Raw genomic sequence first — 21,425 nt, forward strand, 5'->3', positions numbered from 1 at the left:
CGAAAATGGAGCAATAGCTCTTCACAGTTAATAGGAAGAAAAAAAATAAAGCCCCTGCAGATCTCAAAGGTTACTTTAGGGATAAAACTTGAAGTAATTAAAACAAGAGCTGAAGCTCTTTGACAAGTTTTACTTTTTATGCCTGAAAGGTTCATTGACCCTATATATCTTCAGAAACACTGGATTGCAGTTCTAGAGCAGAAAATAAATGTTTGGGTTTCAAAGGTCTTCAGTATTCTCAAATTAATGACTATTTCATCATTATCTGAGAGTAGTGATTTACAAGCAAGAATAGCTTTAATGTATGTTTTTCTACTGATAATTACTATTTTGGCTTTCTTTAAGATCTGGGATTAGTTTATCTCTGGAGTTAAAAAATACAGATTATTTACTGAATTTATTTTTAACTGTGCTCGTGCCTCAATGCATGTAAGTTATTTTTATGATCACAGCTTAAATTCGCTACACAAGAAAATTATCTGGAGAATTTCACACAGTAAAAATTGTCAAGCCAGGAAGATCTTTTTAAAAAATCCTTTAAAAATTATTGATCTAAAATGGTTTCTAAATGAAAATAGGTTTAGGTTGTATGTCATGATTCCACAGATGAGTTTTCTTCAAGTGGTGTGTCTACTTCTGGGTCCCTTACAGTTACCATTTGAGGACTAAGACTGATGACAGGTGTAACCCACTTCATGAATGTGTTCCCAGAGCGAAGGGAGAGCTTAAGGCAGTCACGATTTTACCACTGTTTATAATGGCTAAAATATTGTCGAAAGATAAAGAACAATTTTATGATAATGAGGCAGGCTTTAAAATGTTAAGTCAATAACTCCAATTCCATAAAAATTCTAGTGAGGAGAATAAAAAGGAAAAGATCACTTGGCATATTCCTTTAAGAAATGCCATTTAAGTAATTCTTTCTTCTTTTTTATATCCCCTTAAATTTATGGAACTTATGAGGTGAATCTCTCTCACAGGCAACAATTTTAGTTTTCAATGTAACAGAGTAAATTTATTCACTTAGTTAGTATTGCATTCCATTTTTACAGAAGATTCCTATCTGTAAGTTTCCCCACCTCCTTGCTCAAGTTCTTCCCAAGCAGCTCTGAGTCAGTCTGCTATACCTCCGCTGCCCCTATGGCAAAAGCAGTCTGAGAATTCACCCAGTAATTAATCAGAGGCTGCCTTATGGCACATATTCTAAGCTTGGGTTTCCTGTGACTTAAATCACTTATTTAACTAGTTAAAAGATACCTCTCCAAACAAATTATAACATTTTAAAATCACAGGCAATAGCCTATATTTATTTTCACCTATGAAAGCTTTTTGCACAAAAATATTGGTTGGTTATGTTTGTTCATGTCTCCTTAATAAACTCAGGATCATTCTCTTTACATGAGAAAGTGAAGATTATCTTAGAAAGATACCTATGTGAGATAAAATGCAAGTTTTATCATATTTAGTTTCCGAGATACAAAGATGTGTGTGTGTGTGTGTATATATACACACGTACAGACATATCCAAAGTCCTTATTATCTGATGACAAATGAAAATATGAAAAAAACACTTAAATAAATCAATTTTAAAGTCAATGGCAGAAGGTTTGACAGAGGTGCTATCTTAAAATGTAGAGCTTAAAATTTAATATGTGATTTGAAAAAATATAGATTAAAATTATAATATTCTAATAAGAATAAGGATAAGTCGTGTAGATATTTTAGTATATTTCTTGACAAAATGATATGGTAGCAAAATATCATCCCTTTTATAGTATGCTTAAGTTTCTCAGCATGTCCTTAAAGATAACTTTTACAAAGATTTGTGAGGCATTCATCATTTCTCTTGAATGCTTGATATTCCAGTTATTTCCTTTTGAAGTACATTATCAAATGTCCTCCACTTCACCTGTTAACTGCTCTGACATAGTCTCATTGGCCGTGATTTTGTGATTTAGGAGTTTTCCAAATTCACTTGCATCATGACATCCTGAATCTCCCTTGAAACATCTTACTTTACAATCATTTTCATTATGTTTTCACGGTATTGTCTGATATTTATGACATTATATAATCAGCAAGAGACTAAGACTTTGTAGAGTAATTCATAGAAATAGATGCTACTACTACTTGGAGAATTATGTTCAGGTAAGGCCTAATTTTACAAGTGGGAAGTTTATTAGTGAATATTTTCCTTATATCTCTGGAGACTGAGATCATTTTTGAATAATGACAAACTCTTGCAATTTGCAATCAGATGAAAATAAGGGCTAAAAAGTATGCAAGTGGTAAAGCAGGAAATGAAAGTTCATTTCTTCAACACCAGTTGTGCATTGTTGAAATAATTGTGGACGAGATACTTTTGGGCAAGTGGATTAAGGACTGAGGTTTTGAGAGAATCAATGAAAAGGTGAAAAAGTAAACCTTTTAAAATACAGAAGAGTTCTCACATCCATGGGAGCAGAAGCAAAAGAAAATAGTACCACATAAGCTTAGAGATGTGGGAGGCAAATATTAAAGACAAAGGAGATAGCCAATTATATATGGCTGAGAGGCCAAGAAGTTGTAGCTGAAAAGTCATCCATTTAACACTGGCTAAATAGATGCTAAATAAGCAGAACAGGTGCCTCAGAAGGCCGAGGTCATATTTCAACTGCAGATTCTAAAAAAACTCACTGAGAAATCTATTGGTACCAGCCTATCTCATTTGAAAGCATCAGAAGTGTTGTGAAGTCACACATCTTGCTACTGCGACCTATACGTCCTGTTGTCTCAAACTTTGCACAAGAAGGCCTTATTCTGGTACTAGATAGGGACTTGATAAGTAGTGATTCAGAAGGGATCATTAGGAAACTAAAACAGGATTTAAAATATAGATAAGTTTCGGGCTATGGCATTCTCAACCATTGCCTGGAAAAGCATATGGAATTGAAATATGTAAGTCAGTATTCCCCAGAACAAATGTGCAAAAGATGATCTCTTCATACAATGCTAATTGCACAGTTGGGACAAGCGTGGTATAAAGTTATAATTCTTTAAGTCTTTTTGCAGACATTTCTGGATGTTTATTTTTATTCTTTCTGGGGCTTTCCTGGGAATTGTTTGACGCATATTCTTTTTCTAATGTTGTTGCCAAACAATAACAACTTGTGTTCCTTAACCATGCACTGAAGTCAGCCAGCCTTTTCAGCTGGTTGTTTTTCACCAGCAAATTACTTGTTACAATAAAGGAGATGATTCAAGCCCTTAATAAAGCCTTTAAAATGTCATCACTGTTTAAAACTTTCAATCAAATACCTCTAGCTGATTATGGAAATGTGTTGGCATAATTTAACATTCAAGCATTTTTATCAAAATTGCCCATTCTTGCCCATTCAAAAAAGCTCAGAAGAAAAGTATTTTAGGAGAATCTAATACAATGGGTGCGTGTGGAGGTTTGCTAAGCCAGCATGAAAAGTGAGGAACAGCAGGTTTTCAGAATGTATGATTTCACTGGCTAACATAAAAAAGTAAATGATAGATGGAATCTTCATACGTCATATTATCCACTCCTGTTTTCGTAGTAGACTCTCTATTAACAAAAAAAGAGGGAGGTGGCATCTTAAATCTCAATGTATGGGCTCTTACAGAAGAATCCCTTTAAAGGATTCACAAATCTTTGAATCCCCTAAAGTTAAAAGATTAAATAATCCTCTAAAGTGTGCCATGAGAGTTAACATTTGTAATTTTTTTAAAAATTCAAAATTTACAATGTTATTTAAGCATGTTTTTCAGCAAAATGTTTCATATTGTCAAATTTGTACAATTAAGAGTAGTTCCCTTCATATTTCAGAGCAATAATTAACTGTTAGACTGAATTAAAGTCTGCCTTGAAGTGGGGCAAAAACATCCAAGAAGCCATTTATTCATGACTCAGTCCTAATTTAGTGTACAGAAAAAGTTCAGAATATGACATTGCAATGAGCAAAGGTAATAATGAACTAGGAAAAGGTTAAATTCTAGGTGAGAATAACAGCTTGAATTATGATGCTTAATGCAGTGGGTTGACTCTGGCCTCTAATTTACTCATTCTCTTTGTGAGCAAAGGGCTCTTGGAATAGCCTTAGGTCATAGGTTTTGAACAATGTCCAAAATGCATATTTAAACAAAAAGGGAAGTGGAATCTTTTGGTACAGATGCAATTTGTGTTTGCTGATGAAAACATCACATAAAGGACTATTTCAAAATTGTATACCAAATATCAGACTTCTAGAATGCAATCTTATATATCCGGGGATACACTCTCTATATCAGGCAGGTCACCCATGCTTATAATTCCTTTCTTAGCTCAGCCTTTATGAACTGTTAAGCTTTCTGTTTAACCAAGCACCAAGAATGCCCCCTCAGCCTTCCTTCCAATTTTCATCATATTCTACCTCTTTGTTGAAGGCTTAAACTGCACAATTATTGCACTATCAATATATAGTCAAATTATCAAAAAGAAGAACACATAATTCAAACATAAATACTTTACAATACTTGTTAAAGAGTGAACAAGTGGACTAGGAGAAGAAATGTTATTTGGATATTATTTATTTGAAATAACATGTTTAGCCACTAGATGTCACCCTTTTTAAGCAACAAAGACGACTTCACAAAGCGTGACATCAAGAGCAGTTACATTCGTTCCACTGTATTTGATGTTCTCCATATGGTTCTCAGCTACATACTGAATAGTTTAACAGTGAAAAACTGTTTGGTCTCCCTAAAGCTCTAAGAGAACAGAAAAGTAAGATGACAGAAGGCTTATTAAACATAGTTAAACTGGCTAATCTTGGAGTGCTAACAATTGAAATATAATTATTAACGGGCAAATAGAGTCAGTAGTCATACTGACTCTAAAGTTTACTCAAAGTTTAACTGGATTTGACCTTGGAACTATAAATATTATTCACAAGAAAACTCTCCCCATCTTCACAATATTTTATGTATGGAACATTGTTTTAACATCTGAACAATTACCCTTATTTGAGCAGCGTGATACTGTAGGCTTTTGGGTCTTTTCTTTGTTTATCACTCTTCTCACAGGTGGTATTTGATTTTCAGATGAATAAAAAAGTAAAACACACTAAGGGACACAAAGTTAAGTTTCAGCAAAACATTTCTTTTCTTATTAGGGACAATGAAGTGATGATTGGAAAATACCTTGTCCTTGACTTGTCCAAATCTGCTGCATTCCATTCCTAATTAAAGAGCTCCGATCTCCTAATACAAATTAAGTGCAATATAAGATACTCGGTACGGAATAGACAGCCAAGGCTAGAAGTTGACAGCACTGAAATTAGTCACTGACATCACTTAAAAAGAAGCTTTAGGAGTATAAGAAAACAATAAACAGAAAAACAACCAGTTTTCCTTAACGTGGCCTTTGTGAGTCAAGCCTAATTTAAGTCGCATAAATTTCCATAGCTAAATTGTTAAAATGCAACAACAGCTAATAACATATAGTTTTCCAGAAAAGTTAAAAGCAAAGTTCTCATATACATACGAAATAAACAGCCACAAAAGATCTCATTCAACCCACAAAATAGTGGGGGAATCAGTAAGATGGTAGGAAGCCCAGAATTCTTTCTTATAGAAGAGAGACTACATTTCCAAGGAATGGAGATTATATTGTACAGTCTGCTTATCAAAGATCTGCTAAAATAAACTCAGTGATAGTTACAAACTAATGTCCTACAAAGTCACAAACCGTAAACTTTGAGGTTATATTTTCTGCTTAAGAGAAATTATCTCCACTGGGCAAAAGTCTACATGTTACCATGCAAATTCACAGTGAGTCAACAAAGTACTTAGGGGTCAGCACTAAATAATTACCAAACAATACTTGGGCTAGGGTGTTACAGAATGCCACCCATCTTTTTCCTGTATATTTTAAATTTTGGATTTTCTTTTTCATATAACCCCACACCTATTGATCACATATAATGCTGTATTAGTCCATTCTCTCACTGCTACAAACAACTGCCTGAGACTAGGTGATTTATAAAGAAAAGAGGTTTAATTTGTTCACCGTTCTGCAGGCTGTACAGGAAGCATGACTGGGAAGGCCTCAGGAAACTTACAATCATGGCGGAGGGTGAAGGGGGAAGCAGGCACATCTTTCATGGCCAGAGCAGGAGGCAGAGAGACAAGGAGAAGGTGCTACACACTTTTAAACAACCATATCTCATAAGAACTCACAATCTTGAGAACAGCAAGGGGGAAGGCCTCATTGTCCCATTACCTCCCACCAGGCCCCTGCTCCAACATTGGTGATTACAAGTCTACATGAGATTTGGGTGGGGACACAAATCCAAACTATATTAAATGCTTAAGTGGCTACACTTAGTGTTTTACATATATCATCTCATTTTATTCTCACAATAACTGCTTATAGGTAGGGGCTGATACTACCTCAGCTCAGAGACCAGAACACTGAACAATCATAGAAGATTCTCCAGGTGACAGACCACCAAGAGACCAAGTTGAACTGTGAACCTGGTCTGCCTAGATGGTCTTTCTCCCAGGAGCATAGACTTAACATAGATTTAAACACTGTCTAGAAGATTTTGAAATTCCACAAAATGAGGCATATGTGAGCACAACACAACCCTTTGCCCTTGTTCCTTGTCCATGGTGAGAGAAACCTCAGGTGCAAGACCTGTGCATGCTAGGAGGTCAAAGCTTAACTCTGAACACTGACATTCTCTAGAATTTGTGTATATTATTTCTTCCCCCCCACCACCCCTTCCACCTCAGCACTGGCTTACCCTTTGGATTGATATAATACATCAGATCCTCTATTTCAATTTAAATAAATGGAGAGTGAGAAATGGCCAGGGTTGTGAGTCATCATACAAAAGCAAGCAATATCTTATATACTATCTATGTGGAAAACATGATATTCTTACAATATTTACTTTTCAATCTTCTCAGAGATGTTGGGACATGGAGGGAAATCTAATGTACTGATAATGATATTCAAGTAAGATGTCTGCTTGACTTAATATGTGTCTAAAGAAAATGTTGTCTTAAGTTTAAAACCTTAAAACCTTGAAAAAAATTTAGACACAATGAAAGAAACTATAGAAAATCATCTTAAATTCCTAGGATTTATATGCATAGAACTTCAGAAATGTGAGGTGCTCCAAACTCTATTACTAATTCAGCCTCAATTCTTGTAAAGATTATACCACTCAGCCAGTGGCTGAGAAAATTCAGAAAACTAATCAAACATTATTACATTATCTATTAGGAGTCTAGATAGTCTCCTCATCACACATACTCCAATACAACAACTGTGAAAAGGGATTTTTTTTTTCTTCCCAGCATATTATTTCTTTATCTCCATACCAGAAAAAAAAGCAAAAGGAACACTCTGAGTTCCCCGGTCAACTAAAAATGTGTAAGTTTGTTGGTGTATCACATTTGCATTTCTACTTGCTCTAAAATATGAAGAGTTCTATAAAACGGAAAAGTATTACTTTTTATGTAGTCAGTCTGTTGTTCAGTGTTCAGCTTCTTCGGGTTTCATGGATTATAAAGTCTTTTAGGACAGAAGATATTCCCTACAAGCTATCATGTAACATTTATAGCTTTAAAGGTAGATGTAATTTTAATAATAACATGCCACATTTAAGGCTCTATTAGGCACAGCTCTGGTTGCCTTTGATTTATTCATCAATGTGAGGAATCTGAAATTTTCTAAAGTCTAATTTTTGAAAAAAAATATTCAAGGGGTCTCTTTGCATTAAACCATCTGCTCTACATGATTGCAGTGACTCGTTTTTAGCACTGAAGCTTCCCTTTTTGATTAAATTTCTTGTTCAATCAATTGAATTCTTTGGAAAGCATTTATTTCGAATGAATTATATTGTTGTTAGCAGAGTAGGAAAATCATTCTAATCCAATCCTAATTCCTATTGGATAGCATCTTAGAGAACTCATGTAAATTTAACATATTATTAATGCAAATTAATTTGTGCATCACCAAAGAATTATCTGAAGATGGTACTCACGCAGGTTTAATCGTATGGGCATGCTTTTCATGAATAAAGGCACCGGCAATTCCTCCTGCGCCTGCATTTAGATACTAGATTGAAAATAAATTAAATTATGTGGGTTTACTTGAATATGTGACAAAACTAAACAATATAGTCATTTGAATTTTTTAATTGAAACCACAACTTTTGACCACTTCAAAATGTGTGATTATTTGATAAAACAGAAGCTTGGGTCACCTTCTTCAAAGAAAAACAAATAAAAACTAGTATTATTAGGTTGAGAATAAATGACTGTTACTTTTATGGGGCAAATTTGCTCTAGCTGGTAGAAAGCAGTATTACTGAGGTCTGGCTTAAAATTCATACATTTAAATTATTTTGTCCTAAAATATTGCAATAATAATAAAAGTATATTTTTAAAACAAGTAAATTGTAATTGGCTTTATTTTCACGCTCCCTGTCAATTAAACTGTTTTCAAATATGAATTCCAAGTTGATTCTCTAAAACTTATCTTTATATATGCAGAAATTTCACAACTTATCAATAAAAAAAACTAAAGAGATTATCAATTTGAATTAAGTGTAGGGCTTTTTCTCCAGAACCTCCTGACTTTTTCATAGCAGCCTAGGAATTGGAAGAATTAATTTCTCTATATTGATGGAAATACTAGAATTAAATTACTTACCACACTATTCCATCATATAACTCCATTAACTAAAATCAGAAAATATAATAATAAAAGAAATAGGCAAAGTAACTGAAATCTTTAAAATTGGCCAACAGATCCAGTTTCTCCTTCAGATTAATGTCAATGTGAAATAAAGGGATGTAAATGTATTAACTCGTTTGTACCTTGTAGGAACACCAGCAGGCAAAATCAACTCCCCAGTCATGTAAATAGAGTTCAACATTTCCAACGGCATGTGCTAGATCAAAGCCAACGTAACAACCCTACGGAAGAACATAATAATAAGTTTTAAATTTGCTTAATGATTAGAAATAATAAGTACAAATATCTTTAAGAAAATACTTGACAAACTTCTGTACCATACATTATGGTTTGCTCTTTGCTGCAATGGTTCACAAAGTATGATCCACAATTCCCAGGACCCTTTCAGAAGACCCACCAGATCAAAGCAATTGTCATAATGCTAAGACATTCTTTGCCTTTTTCACTGGATTGACACTTGTATTGATAATGCAAAAGCAGTGATGGGTAAAACAGCTGCCACCTACATCAGCAGGAGCCAAGGCAGTGGCACCAAACTGTGCTAGTAGTCATTACATTGGTCCCAGCCTTTCACCTGGGGACCTGGGAAAGTTTCATGTGAAAATCTCCTTGTGAAAACTGTAAAAATGGTCAATTTTCATTAAATCTCAATACCTTAATTCTTATATTTTTAATGTTGAATGTGGGAAGTACACATAAAACACTTGACTACATTCTGAAGTAGGATGGCTGTATTAAAGCAATGTATTTATGCAATTATTTGAATGGCATGCTGAACCTGCCACCTTTATACCATGGACAACCATTTCTGCACAAAAGAGCAACTGACAAACAGTGATAATTCACATGTGTGATGTATTTAACAGATATTCTTTTGAAAATGGAGTGTCGCTTCAATAAAACAACTTGTAATATTTGCTGCCAATGATAAAATTAGAGTTTCCAGGGGAAATTAGAATATTGAAAAACTTGTATCCACTTCCATGAGTATGACTAGCTCCTGTTATTGAGATAATTCTGGTGAATATAGTAGTAATACATATTTTTAAATATTATATAATTAAATATGTCAATATTTGGAAAATATACATAATTCAATGAACCAATATTTTCTGAATGGTCAATGCTTGATGTTACATATTGTGCATTGATAAAGGATCTGTTTGAAATGCAAGTTCAGTCAATGGATTTTTATATAATAAATATAGAAAATTCAGTGATTCAGTTTCACATTCCATACCAGAACTCCTAAAAAGTTCTCACTTGTCAAATTCTGATGCAATATCAAAGAATACACAAAATTGACTGAAAGACTATTCAATCACTCCTGCCTTTTCTGATTACATATCTCTGTGAGTACCTATTTTCTTTCTAAGATTCAAAAAGAGAAACAGAGAGATTGAACACAGGTATAAAAAACCAGTTGTCTTCTATTAAGTCGGGTGTTAATAAGATTTGCCAAATATAAACAATGCTACTGTTTTTTAAAGAAAACATAGTTTGAATAATAATATTTTGCTTATGTTAATATGTAATGCATTTGTTGTTATTCTAAAACAAATAAATACATTTTAAATTTCTGTTTTAACTGCAAATACAGTAAATATAGATATAGAGCCAACGTCAAATCTCCTAAGATCCTCAGCGCTTTTTAAGAGTGCAGAAGGTTCCCCTTTCTAAAAAGCTTCTGAACTGTTGCTTTAGTGTATCCTAGTAATCTGAAAGAGTCAATAGTTTTCTTGTTTAGCATTTAACCCCACATCATGTGCATATTTAATCAGTTCAAGTATACGCAGTGTTATCAAGTGTATCAATGGTTCAGCTTCTCTGCCCTCTCTTACACCCGTGTTATTTGCCAGATAAGTTCTAGTTCCTCCCACTGTGGGGAAGGTGTAAGTCTCAGCCACTGGGATCAGCCATGTGACTTGTTTTGACCAACAGAATGTTAGCACATGTAATAAAAACAGTCTCAGAAAAGTACTTGAATGACTAAGCTTGCTCTCTCTTGCTCTCTGCTATCTCTATGAGAAGGACTTGCTTGGGCCAAACTGCTGGCCCAGATGGAAGATAAAAGAAATGTGGAGTATAATAATCCTCACCTGAACTCAATCTGGATCAGCTGCTCTTCCATGCCCTCCTCACCCCTTGCAGTTTGCCACAGAAACATGAGTGAGCTCAGCTGAGACTAGCAGAACCCATTCAGCCGAGTCCTACCTTGATGCTCTGACACCAAGGTGATCCATAAATCAATGGTTATTGTTTTAAGACAACAAGTTTCGAGATGATTTGTTACATAGCTTTTTAAGGGAAGAGTGAATTGATATACTCAGCCCCCAAAAACCAAGACATTCTTTACTTGGTCTTAGGAATTACAGCTGCCATTCTTCTTAAAGAGTACAAGATACCAAAGGATCACAAGATGGAGGTTTGGATCAGTTACTGCTTGAGTTCTTTTAGTTCTCATGTTAGAATAAGGAAAACAATCCTTGCTTAATGCTATTCGGTAAGCAAATATGCATACTTTGATACAATACAGATCCTCAATGTGAGCCAGCTGTTTTATATGGAGCTTAATTTTTAAAAAGAATTCTTATCCAATAATAAAGAGGAAGAATGATGTTGTTTGGGAGAGAATTTCAAAGTTTAATGTAAACTCTACTGTCTCCTTCATACACATTGACTTTGTACCCTAAGAGTTTCTTCTGATCTGATTCCATTCTGTCTTAGTTATTTACTTGTCATGAGGTTTTAAGTGTTTTGTTTGTCTGCCTAGTGCAATTCACAATGTTAAAAAGCAAGTCTCTGTTTCCACTAAATTCCCAGAAGCACAAACTGGAACAATGAATACATATTATCCAAATTGTACCCAAGTAGGAGGTTTCTAATTTAATTGCTGATGATCAAAGTAATTTAACTTACTGCATATCAAAATGTTGAAATGTTTACTGAGAAAATATAAAGATTTGTTCCACATGAAGACAACTTTGTACATGAACATGAATTTAAAAACTGATGGCTAAATGCAGGTAATAGAACTTTGCAAAACATTTTACCTCTGGGTTTGTGTATGATTGGTTTACCGAGTGTAGTTTACCATGTGTATGATTAGTTTACCACGTGCACATACCTGCTCCAAACTAGATTTTTTGGAACCCTGAAGGCACACAACTCTCAATGGAATTAAAGTTTTTGAAGTAAATACTTGAATACATTTTAGAAGTGTTCTAACACCACCTAAGAAAAAATAACCCCAAATTACAAATACAGGTGTTTTCCCTAGAGAAGAGACATGCAAACTATAGTCTGTTTCCGTAAATTTAATTTTGGATCACAGCCAGTCTCATCTGTTTAAATATTGTCCATGGCTGCTTTTTTTGCTACAGCAGCAGAAATGAGTTGTTGCATTAGGGACCATATGGCCCACAAAGCCTAAAATATTTGCTACTTAGTTCTTTACGGAAAGATGTGCTTACTTCTACACTATAGCGTTGGTTTGCATAAAGAAACCTCAATATGCTGAAAAGTTAATTAATTGAAAACCTCATTCACTATAATATGACTGGAGATAGTATCTCAAAAAAGGACAATATACCAGCACAAAATAACTGAATTTTAAGGGAGGAAGCGAGATTATTTTATTATTTGTTTCTAACACAAAAAAATGAGCAATACATACCATAAAAATAAGACAAGTGCTCTATTGTCATAGAAGTTTAAGGAGTAATAGGACATGAATACAATTAATCTTCATCAAAACTTAGAAGTCATTAAGTCATCAAAACCTAGGTTTGCAGACTAATGTTTAGCTTTAATAGACATGCACACAACCCTCCACACACATTTATTTGTTTATATTTTAAGATAATACTGAAATTTTATATGGGGAACTTTTAATACTGAACTTATATAACTTATAATACTGAAATTACATATGGGGAAAAAAAGTTAATTATTCTGAATTTGAAACCCTCTTTTCTTCTCATCAACATTTCCAATTAACACAACTTTTGTGAAGCAATTTTTACAGCTCAGATTTTCATAATTTGTTTTTATAACTCAATTTTTCTAAGAAAACTCAGGAAATAGAAAAAACAGCACTTTAGTTATCAATTACTTATAAAGAACAGCACATTGAAGAAACCACAAAACTTGACATACAATATCCCATTATTAAAATCTCTGTGGCCACCTTTGTGGTACCACATTGAAAAAAATCAAGTACGGCTTCTACACTATGTTTAATGCATTTGTAATTATTTCCCTATTGGTTGGTAGACAATATAAATTATTAAAATATAAAATGTATTGAGAAAACAACTGGAAGATACAAACGTATCACTGCAAAGTGATTTCACAAAAGTGTCACTAGATGGCAGCATCTTAAACATTAAAAAAACTAAAGGTTCTCCAAAACCTCTCTACAGTCATCCAGTTAGATATTTTCATTGTTTTGCCTCACGTAGGTAACATGATATGCACAGGTGAAAGCATACACTCTATACTTGAGTACCTACTTTATGCAATTTTTCAATAAAAATCAAGTATTTTTCAACACATTTTATTTAAAATTACCCACAGGTGCTCACACTCATGTTGACACAATCACATTCATACTGACACAGCTCACACTCATATTGACACAACCAGCACAGCATTGTTCAGTCACCATGCCACCTTACTTTATAGTCAATCTAAAACTTGCAATCATTTTCAGGCCATTCTGATTATTTCCAGCCTGTCTTTCTCCAATAAACATTATAAATCATACATTTGATGATAAGACTCACTGCCTTTGTTTACAGAGCCCCCATTAATTTCACAATGCAACTCATAGTCCTTGGTATGGTTATCAGAGGTGTTTGAACCAAAGCAACTCCATCTTGGGTAGGGACTGGGTAAAATAAGGCTGAGACCTGCTGGGCTGCATTCCCAGTAAGTTAGGCATTCTGAGTCACAGGATGAGACAGGAGGTCAGCACAAGATACAGGTCATAAAGACCTTGCTGATAAAACTGGTTGCAGTAAGGAAGCTGTCCAAAACCCACCAAAACCAAGATGACGACAAGAGTGACCTCTGGTCATCCTCACTGCTCATTAGAAGCTAATTACTAGTATTATAAGCTAATTATAAGCTAATGTATTAGCATGCTAAAAGACACTCCCACCAATGCTATGACAGTTTACAAATGCCATGAAAACATCAGGAAGTTATCCTATATGGTCTAAAAAGGGGAGGAACCCTTGGTTCTGGGAATTGCCCACCCCCTTCCCAGAAAACTCATGAATAATCCATACCTTGTTTAGTATAAAACAAGAAATATAATAAGCATAAAAATGGGCAACCAGCAGCCCTCGGGGCTGCTCTGCCTATGGAGTAGACATTCTTTTATTCTTTTACTTCCTTAATAAACTTGCTTTCACTTTACTTTATGGACTCACCCTGAATCTTTTCTTGTGAGCGATCCAAGAACCCTTTCTTGGGGTCTCTGGGACTGGGAACCCTTTTCTGGTGACATAGCTATTTATTTTTTATTTTTTAAGTTTTTGTAGAGAGGAGTTCTCACTACATTGCTCAGGTTGGTCTTGAACTCCTGGGTTCAAGCCATCCTTATGCCTCGGCCTCCCAATGTGCTGGTATTGCAGGTGTAAACCACCACACCCAGCCCTCCTGGGTATGATTAAAGACTTGCGTGATCTGCTAGTGCCCCTTGATCAGATGCCCCATATAGACGTCTCTCATTTTACATAAACTTTTCCCTTTCCTGGGGATGTGCTTTCTCTCCTCCATTTGCCTAGCAAGCTCAGATTTTGATCACCAGATAACTTTGAGCGAAGATTATTTTGCCATCTCTCTCTTCTATCTTATTCTATAGCCCTGTTTGTATATCTCTCGTAACAATTTTCCAATCTTACTGTCTTCTTTCACACAATATGAACTCAAATAATTGTTGAATAAATAAATAAATAAATAAATGAACAAATAATAAAGTCTTACGAAAGTCAATAGCTGTTCTCTAAAGTGATGTTAAATGTATAAGAAAACTATTTGAGGGATTCTGTTTCTGATGCAATTTTATTGCATGTGCTATTTATTCAGACATGATATCTTTTAGAATGAAGTATCTTGGACAAAATAGTAGTTGAGAATATGTTCAAAATCATTCTCAATTAACAAGAAATATCGTGTGTCCTTGCCATCTTCACTAATACAAAACTAAACATTTTTCTAATTAGTGAAATAATATGATACATAGGGCCTGTGCTGAAATTTCCAGGAGAAAAGCTAGCTCACTCTTTCCTAACTTCGATTAATTGCCTGTTTATTAAAATGAAATATAAAATGGTAAAGCTGAATTATTTTCCTAGTAGCATTAAAGCTCTGATTGCTTTATGGATTGATTTGGTAACAAATTGATTTTGGACTATTGTTATTATTATTATTTAGTTTATTCCTTTTTCACCAAGATTAAATCCTATGAATTGTGAAGACTCTTAATAATTAGCAAATTTGGTATGAAAAAAGTACTTATACAAGATAAGATATTTGTCGCTATACTCAGGGTTGATATATAGACGGTATGCATTGATATGCTCTTATTATTAAAATAATAACATAGTTAAGGTACATAAAAAGTCTTTGTTCTAAGCCACCTGAATAATCAACCATGGCTGCAGCCCTTGCGTCCCATGATGGAAGAGCGTCTGCGAATATCAGCCTGTGAATGTTCACTGCTAGGGACTAGCCCAGAGTCCAGTGGATGAGACAATGCCTTTGCCAGCCCCACTATCAGCATGGTGGGTGAATTCCAGGTGACTATCAGTACATTCTGATAGACTAATGATGGATACTACCTGGTATTAACATGGAGTATGACCTTCTTTGTGACTGTGGGAAATGCAGCTTCTATACCGTACCGATCAGATATTTAAGTGTTCTGAATATCATTCCTTGCTTGATGCAAAAGTAATAAGAAACAATCCAGGAACTACAGTGCTATGAATTTGGACAATATTACTTTTTAAAAAGTATAATGGGAAGTTTGAGGAAAACGAACAAAAAAGAAAATGGTATAGGGAGATGTGTGTCTGGGTGTGTGTGCGTGCACATGCTGGTCATCTCTATATGGAGGGTATGAATAAATGATTAGCAACAATAGGTTGGCTAGTTAACTCTGATATTGGAATTTCCCAAAGGAATTCCTAATTACGGAGTTTTTGACTAGTACTAGAGAAAGTTGGGAATGGAAAGGAGGAAGATGAAAGCTGGTAGGTTTTTTTGCCACGGTCTTGGAGCATTTAACTTTCCAGAATTCATTCAAGTGTTATGATTCAAAAGCATACTTAGGTGCTAAGTTAAAAACAACAGTAAATATTTCTATAAGAGGGGCCTCCACTGTCTCTGCAAATGCCTCTTTTCAGAGTGAATTTCTATTCTGAAAGTTCTGCTTTTCATGCAGACTAAATTTGTCATGGCCTTCAAAAATTCTTCTCACTCTTTCTCTAGTTTTCCTTTCCTCCCAACTCTCTGGTTATGTGTAGGAACTAAGCATTATTTTGCATATTATGTTCATGCTGTACTTAAAGTCAATAAGTTCTGTAGGTCACAATTCCTTTCCAAAATTATTTAATATAGCTATCTACTATTTTTATGCAATGTGTTAAGCTTCATTTATTTATATCAATATAGTATAGTTCAATGAGAATAGCAACTCTTTACTATTAAAACATGAAACAACAGAAAATGAAAACCAACACAAATAAAAAGGAAAAAGACACACAATCTTCAAGTGGAGCTTCGGTGAAATTTAGTAGAAATCACATTGCATGGCAACCAGAACCAAAGTTTACGTTTTCTGCAGGACAAAACCAGAATACTCTTCCAACTTATTTTAATCCTATGGCTCTTATAGATAATATGAGAGATCAAAAAATGAATTATCATTTTATATATACACACATACACACACACACAATATATATATACATCCACACAAAATTCCATCCAGGAAGCTAGCCACCTGAAAATCAATTCTAAATGCTCACATTATGAAACAGGAACAGAAACAATAAAAATTCAGATGGTAGAAAATATTTGAGCCTCAATTTTGTAAGCCACAAATAAAATTATAAGGCCCCCAAACCATCTGAATAGACCCCTCCTGTTGGCCAAGGGCATTCCAGAGTTAACCTGAGAAGCTACTTCAAGCCATGATAGAAGAGGTGATAGACATTTCTCATACTTTCCAACATTAACATCAACATAGACCATAAGTCTGATAAGAAATATTTACATTCTATTCCCTCTGAAGCCTGCTACTTGGGGGCTTCATCTGCGTGATAAAACCTTGGTGTCCACAGCCCCTTATTGGAACCCAGACATTCCTTTCTATTGATAATAACTCTTTCAACCAGTTACCAAAAACATTTTCAAATCTACCTATGACCTGGAAGCCCAGCCCTCTCCTCCCCAGGCTTTCAACTTCGAGTTATCTTTCCCTTCCAGATCCAGTTTGATCTGGAAGTAATATGTAACTCCAACGTAAATCTGATACATCTTGACTAATGTATTAAGTCTCCCTAAAATGTATAAAAGCAAGCTGTACCCTGACTGCCTTGGGCACACGTCCTCAGGAGCTCCTGAGGCTTTGTCATGGGTACGTTCTTAACCTTGGCAAGATAAACTTTCTAAATTGACTGGGACCTGTCTCAGATACTTGTGAGTTTACAACCTTCTGATAAACTACCTAAAATTAAGGTAATTTACCTAATGATTGATTTCAAATGTATCTTTTACCAAATATCTTAAAATATAAGTGAATACAGAAGGTGATCATTACAAAGAACCTTTACACAACAAATAACTTGGAAAAACCCCATTATCCTAGAGCTATTGAATGACTGTACTTATGTCAATATATACAAACAGAGGAGACAACAGGCCCTGGTAGAGACAACACTTCTGCGAGCCACTCAGGTGGGCTAATGCTAGAGAACTGGATGCCGTGAATATACTTGGGAGCTTCCAGAAAGGTTAACTGTGGAGTCCTGATAAGTAAGCAACAACAAAGAAGGGGCCCCAGGTGGGGGAGAACAATGAATAATTGTTCTGAGAAATGTTAATCACAAGAAACCTGTGGACACAGTGACCTCCTTCTACTCATAGCCCCAGCAGCAAGGCTTCGGTCAGCATGTGGCCCCCTCCAGCACAACCCCGTAAAACTTCCCTCCACCCCTTGCCTCTCTGCAGACAGCCTCTTCTCTGTTGTAATGCCCATTGCTTTCTTGCAAGGTATCTTCATACTTCCTCTAATAAATCTGCCTTTCTTTACCTATGACTGTCTTGGTAAATTCCTTTAGCACCCATGACGAGCTCCAGCTAGTCGCACCTGTGACATTAATTGTGAAGATAAGAAATCCAATAAGGGAGTGTTCTGAATCAAAAAAGGGGTATCATGAGAAAAGTGTGCACAGCAATCAAGGAACTCATTGAATTAAAAATGAGTATCTTTAACTTGGAATCAGAATGAAATTAGAATAAACATGATTACATAATGATTTAAAAATTCTGTTTTGGATTCAAGGATAAGCTAAACAGTGAAATGAATTCATCAAGATATATTCATTTGTTTATCAACTTGTGCAAATTAGGCTAACACAGATTAGGGAGATGGGAGAGCTCCGCGGACCCTTTCACAGGATTTGTGACATGGGTGTGGCTCACTTACACAGCTGCTGTGCTCAAACCCCTTGTGGGAGGGGGAGCACACAGGCAAGTTGTGCCTGGGCCAGGGTGAGTGCTTTTGGGCTCCAGATCCATGGTAGCATCTAGGGGTATGTTACAATTAATGCCCTTTTAGCAGTTGCTGTACGTGGATGGCCAAATGTTAATAAGCTCAGTGGGGAGTCAGGTGACAGTCTTTTACACCCTGCCTTCTTGCCACCTAGGTCCTTGTCTGGCATCCAGGAAGAATGAGGTCACATAGACTTAAAGGATGGTGAATGCAGAGGTTTTATTGAGTGATGGGGGTGGGATCTCAGTGGGATGAGGAACTGGAAAGCTGATGGAGTAGGTAGCTAATTTTCCCCTGGAGCTTGGCTGTTCCAGCCAAACTCCTCTCCGACTGGCCAGATGCCTCTTTGATGTTCAGATGCTTCTTCTCTCCTTGTCTGCCATGCCACTCTGCTCCTCTGCCAGAGGAGTTTGGGGTTTTTATGGCTACAGGATTTGGTGGGGGGTGGGGGTCATGATGGGCCAGGGTGGTTTTGGAAAAAACAACATTTAGGCGGGAAAACAGTGATACCTGTTCTCATTTAGGGCCGTGGTTTCCAGGCTTCAGGTTGAGGACTTTGCTGGGGAACCGCCCTCTTCTACCCAGTACTTCCCTGACTCCTGACTGTATCATTAGAATTTTATTACCCACTAATTTCAAGCCATACCCTAATATTTTTTAAAAGTGTAGTAGCTTATAACTATTGTCACTCTAAAGGAAAATATGAAGGGAATGTCCTGTGGGAAAAGAGACACAGAATGGGTAGCTGGACAGAAGAGGCTGGATGTAAGCAAGCTGGTGCTTGTCTTTCGATGAAAACTCTGGATTCCTGAACAGAGATGGTGAAGATGTTGAAGACGGCCAAGCTGTCACAATTTGTATAGGCTTTCTTGGGCTACATTTATTTCACATAAAGGAGAGCCTTTACATTTTTTAAAATTAATATGTAACTCAAGTTACTCTTTGTTTAAGTTCCAGAAGGCTTCCAGCAATGTGATTTACATAGCTAGCCAGTTACTCCTTGGGGGAAACTGGCAAAGAATCTGGCACCATTGTTATGCCCTCTAGTTATGCAAATAGATGGCAGGGGGAAATGACAGCTTCTCAACTTCAGTGGTGTGAAAGGAAAATAAAAACTGGGACCTCAATTCACTAGGCCAAAAGGAAAAAGCTGAAACCTGAGTCATACTAGAAGCTGCCTTTCCTGTTTTACTTAAGCAGACAACTCGAGACAAAAGGTTAAATCCTACTCTATGTTCACCTTATCTTATGTAAAGTGCCGATTTACTGAGCATGAGAGGGATACATAATTGATTATTCCCTTACCTGCTCCTTCTCTCTTGAACCATGTGGGTTACCATATCCTTCCTCTTTCCCTTCCAGCCCACTTTTCCCCTTTAAATACTGAGGTCCTCAAAATTATCTTTGTAGAACAGCACAGACCACAGTTTCTGTGATTCCGTGTTTATTTCTTCTGGGCATGTACTTAACCTTGGAAAAATAAACTTCTAAATTGAGTGAGACTTGTCTCAGATACTTTTTGGTTTACAATGGGAATGAATGTCCTGAATTATCTGAATGCTCTCCTTGAGGTTACTCACAGTTTGTGGTTTTGGCCAACCTTAAAGCTAAATGAATTGGAGCATACATAAGTATACTTTTTGTGGTGTTAGAACAGGTCAAGGTTGTTTTTTCTAAAACAACTTAGTGAATCTATTGTCTCCCTTTATCAAGCACTTAACACACTAAAGCAATATTCTCTTTACATATTTCTATGTCATATCTGATTCTGATCTCTTTAAAGACAGAGACGGTGGAATTTTTTTCCTTTATTCTCCATTTTCTCCCTGTCTCTTTTTATATCCAGAGCCTGACATAAAATGAGAGGTCATTATGCACCTGAAAGAATAAAATTTATTGAGAGTAATGCGTACCTCAGCTAGTATTAAAGAGTGGGGGAATGGGGATGAGTACTTCCTGCTGGAATTCTCTCCAGTCGTTTGTAGCTGTGTTTCCCAATCATACAGAGGCTTGCAAGCTCTTAATTAGAGGGAAAGCTCCTGCAAATACCCCAAAGGTCCCTGAAGATATGAGGATGAGAGTGGTAATGGGGCCATCATTGCTGGGAGCTGTTGCCAATGGAGCAACTGCCTAAGACACCTGCCAGAAGAAGATAAAAGGGGCACGAGGGGCCAGTGTCTTGGGGCTTCCCTATATGAAGGTAACTGGAAAGAGTAGGTTTGAGGTTCTGAGAAGGAACACTGATGAATGCCAGCACTATCTAATTCAGAAAGACTTTTGATGCTTATTGACATTTCGGCAATGCCTTCTTGACATTTAGGAGCAAAGTAAAACTTGTGGGTTTTCAATATTCTCAAGAGAGACAATTATGTAGACTACGGAGACAGAGGTCTCAGATTACCAAGAAAAGAAAGGACCAACAAAAAGATTATATATATTTTTCTTTGATGTTTTTAAATGCTGACACCAATTTGCCATTACATGATTAGATTATATACATACAAAATATATATAATGTGTATATATGAGATTAGTTTATATATATATTATGTGTATATATGATTAGTGTGTGTATGTGTGTGTGTATATATCATGTAATGGCAAACTGGGGTCAGCATTTACAAACATCAAAGATATAATCATCTTCTTGGTCCTTTCTTTTCTTGGTGATCTGAGACCTCTGTCTCTATAGTCTACATAATTGGCTATGTATGCCAAATTCATATACATATATATATAGAGAGAGAGGGAGAGACCTCATCTCTGCAGCCTCTCTCTCTCTCTCTCTCTATATATATATATATAGCCTCTGTCTCTGAAGTGTACATAATTGACTATAAATGTTAAATTCATATATATATATATATATATATATAGACA

The 21,425-nt window shown here is 35.7% G+C and overlaps 1 protein-coding gene across 4 annotated transcripts in view; it reads right to left on the reverse strand.

The window, feature by feature from the left end:
• Positions 1-21,425, reverse strand: part of KYNU (kynureninase) — a 173,966-nt gene that overhangs the window by 48,520 nt on the left and 104,021 nt on the right. For 3 of the 4 annotated variants that reach the window (XM_011988709.1, XM_011988710.1, XM_011988708.1), the window contains 2 exons: positions 8,878-8,976; positions 8,040-8,113 (listed from right to left, as the gene is read on the reverse strand). In XM_011988709.1, the coding sequence (XP_011844099.1) occupies positions 8,040-8,113; positions 8,878-8,976 (173 nt within the window). Of the gene's footprint in view, positions 1-4,554; positions 4,753-5,184; positions 5,245-8,039; positions 8,114-8,877; positions 8,977-21,425 lie in introns of those variants that run through there. The other variant, XM_011988711.1, reaches the window with a different exon arrangement.

The sequence above is a fragment of the Mandrillus leucophaeus genome, unplaced genomic scaffold (assembly GCF_000951045.1).
Source record: "Mandrillus leucophaeus isolate KB7577 unplaced genomic scaffold, Mleu.le_1.0 Scaffold336, whole genome shotgun sequence".
In the NCBI taxonomy this organism is placed as follows: domain Eukaryota; kingdom Metazoa; phylum Chordata; class Mammalia; order Primates; family Cercopithecidae; genus Mandrillus; species Mandrillus leucophaeus.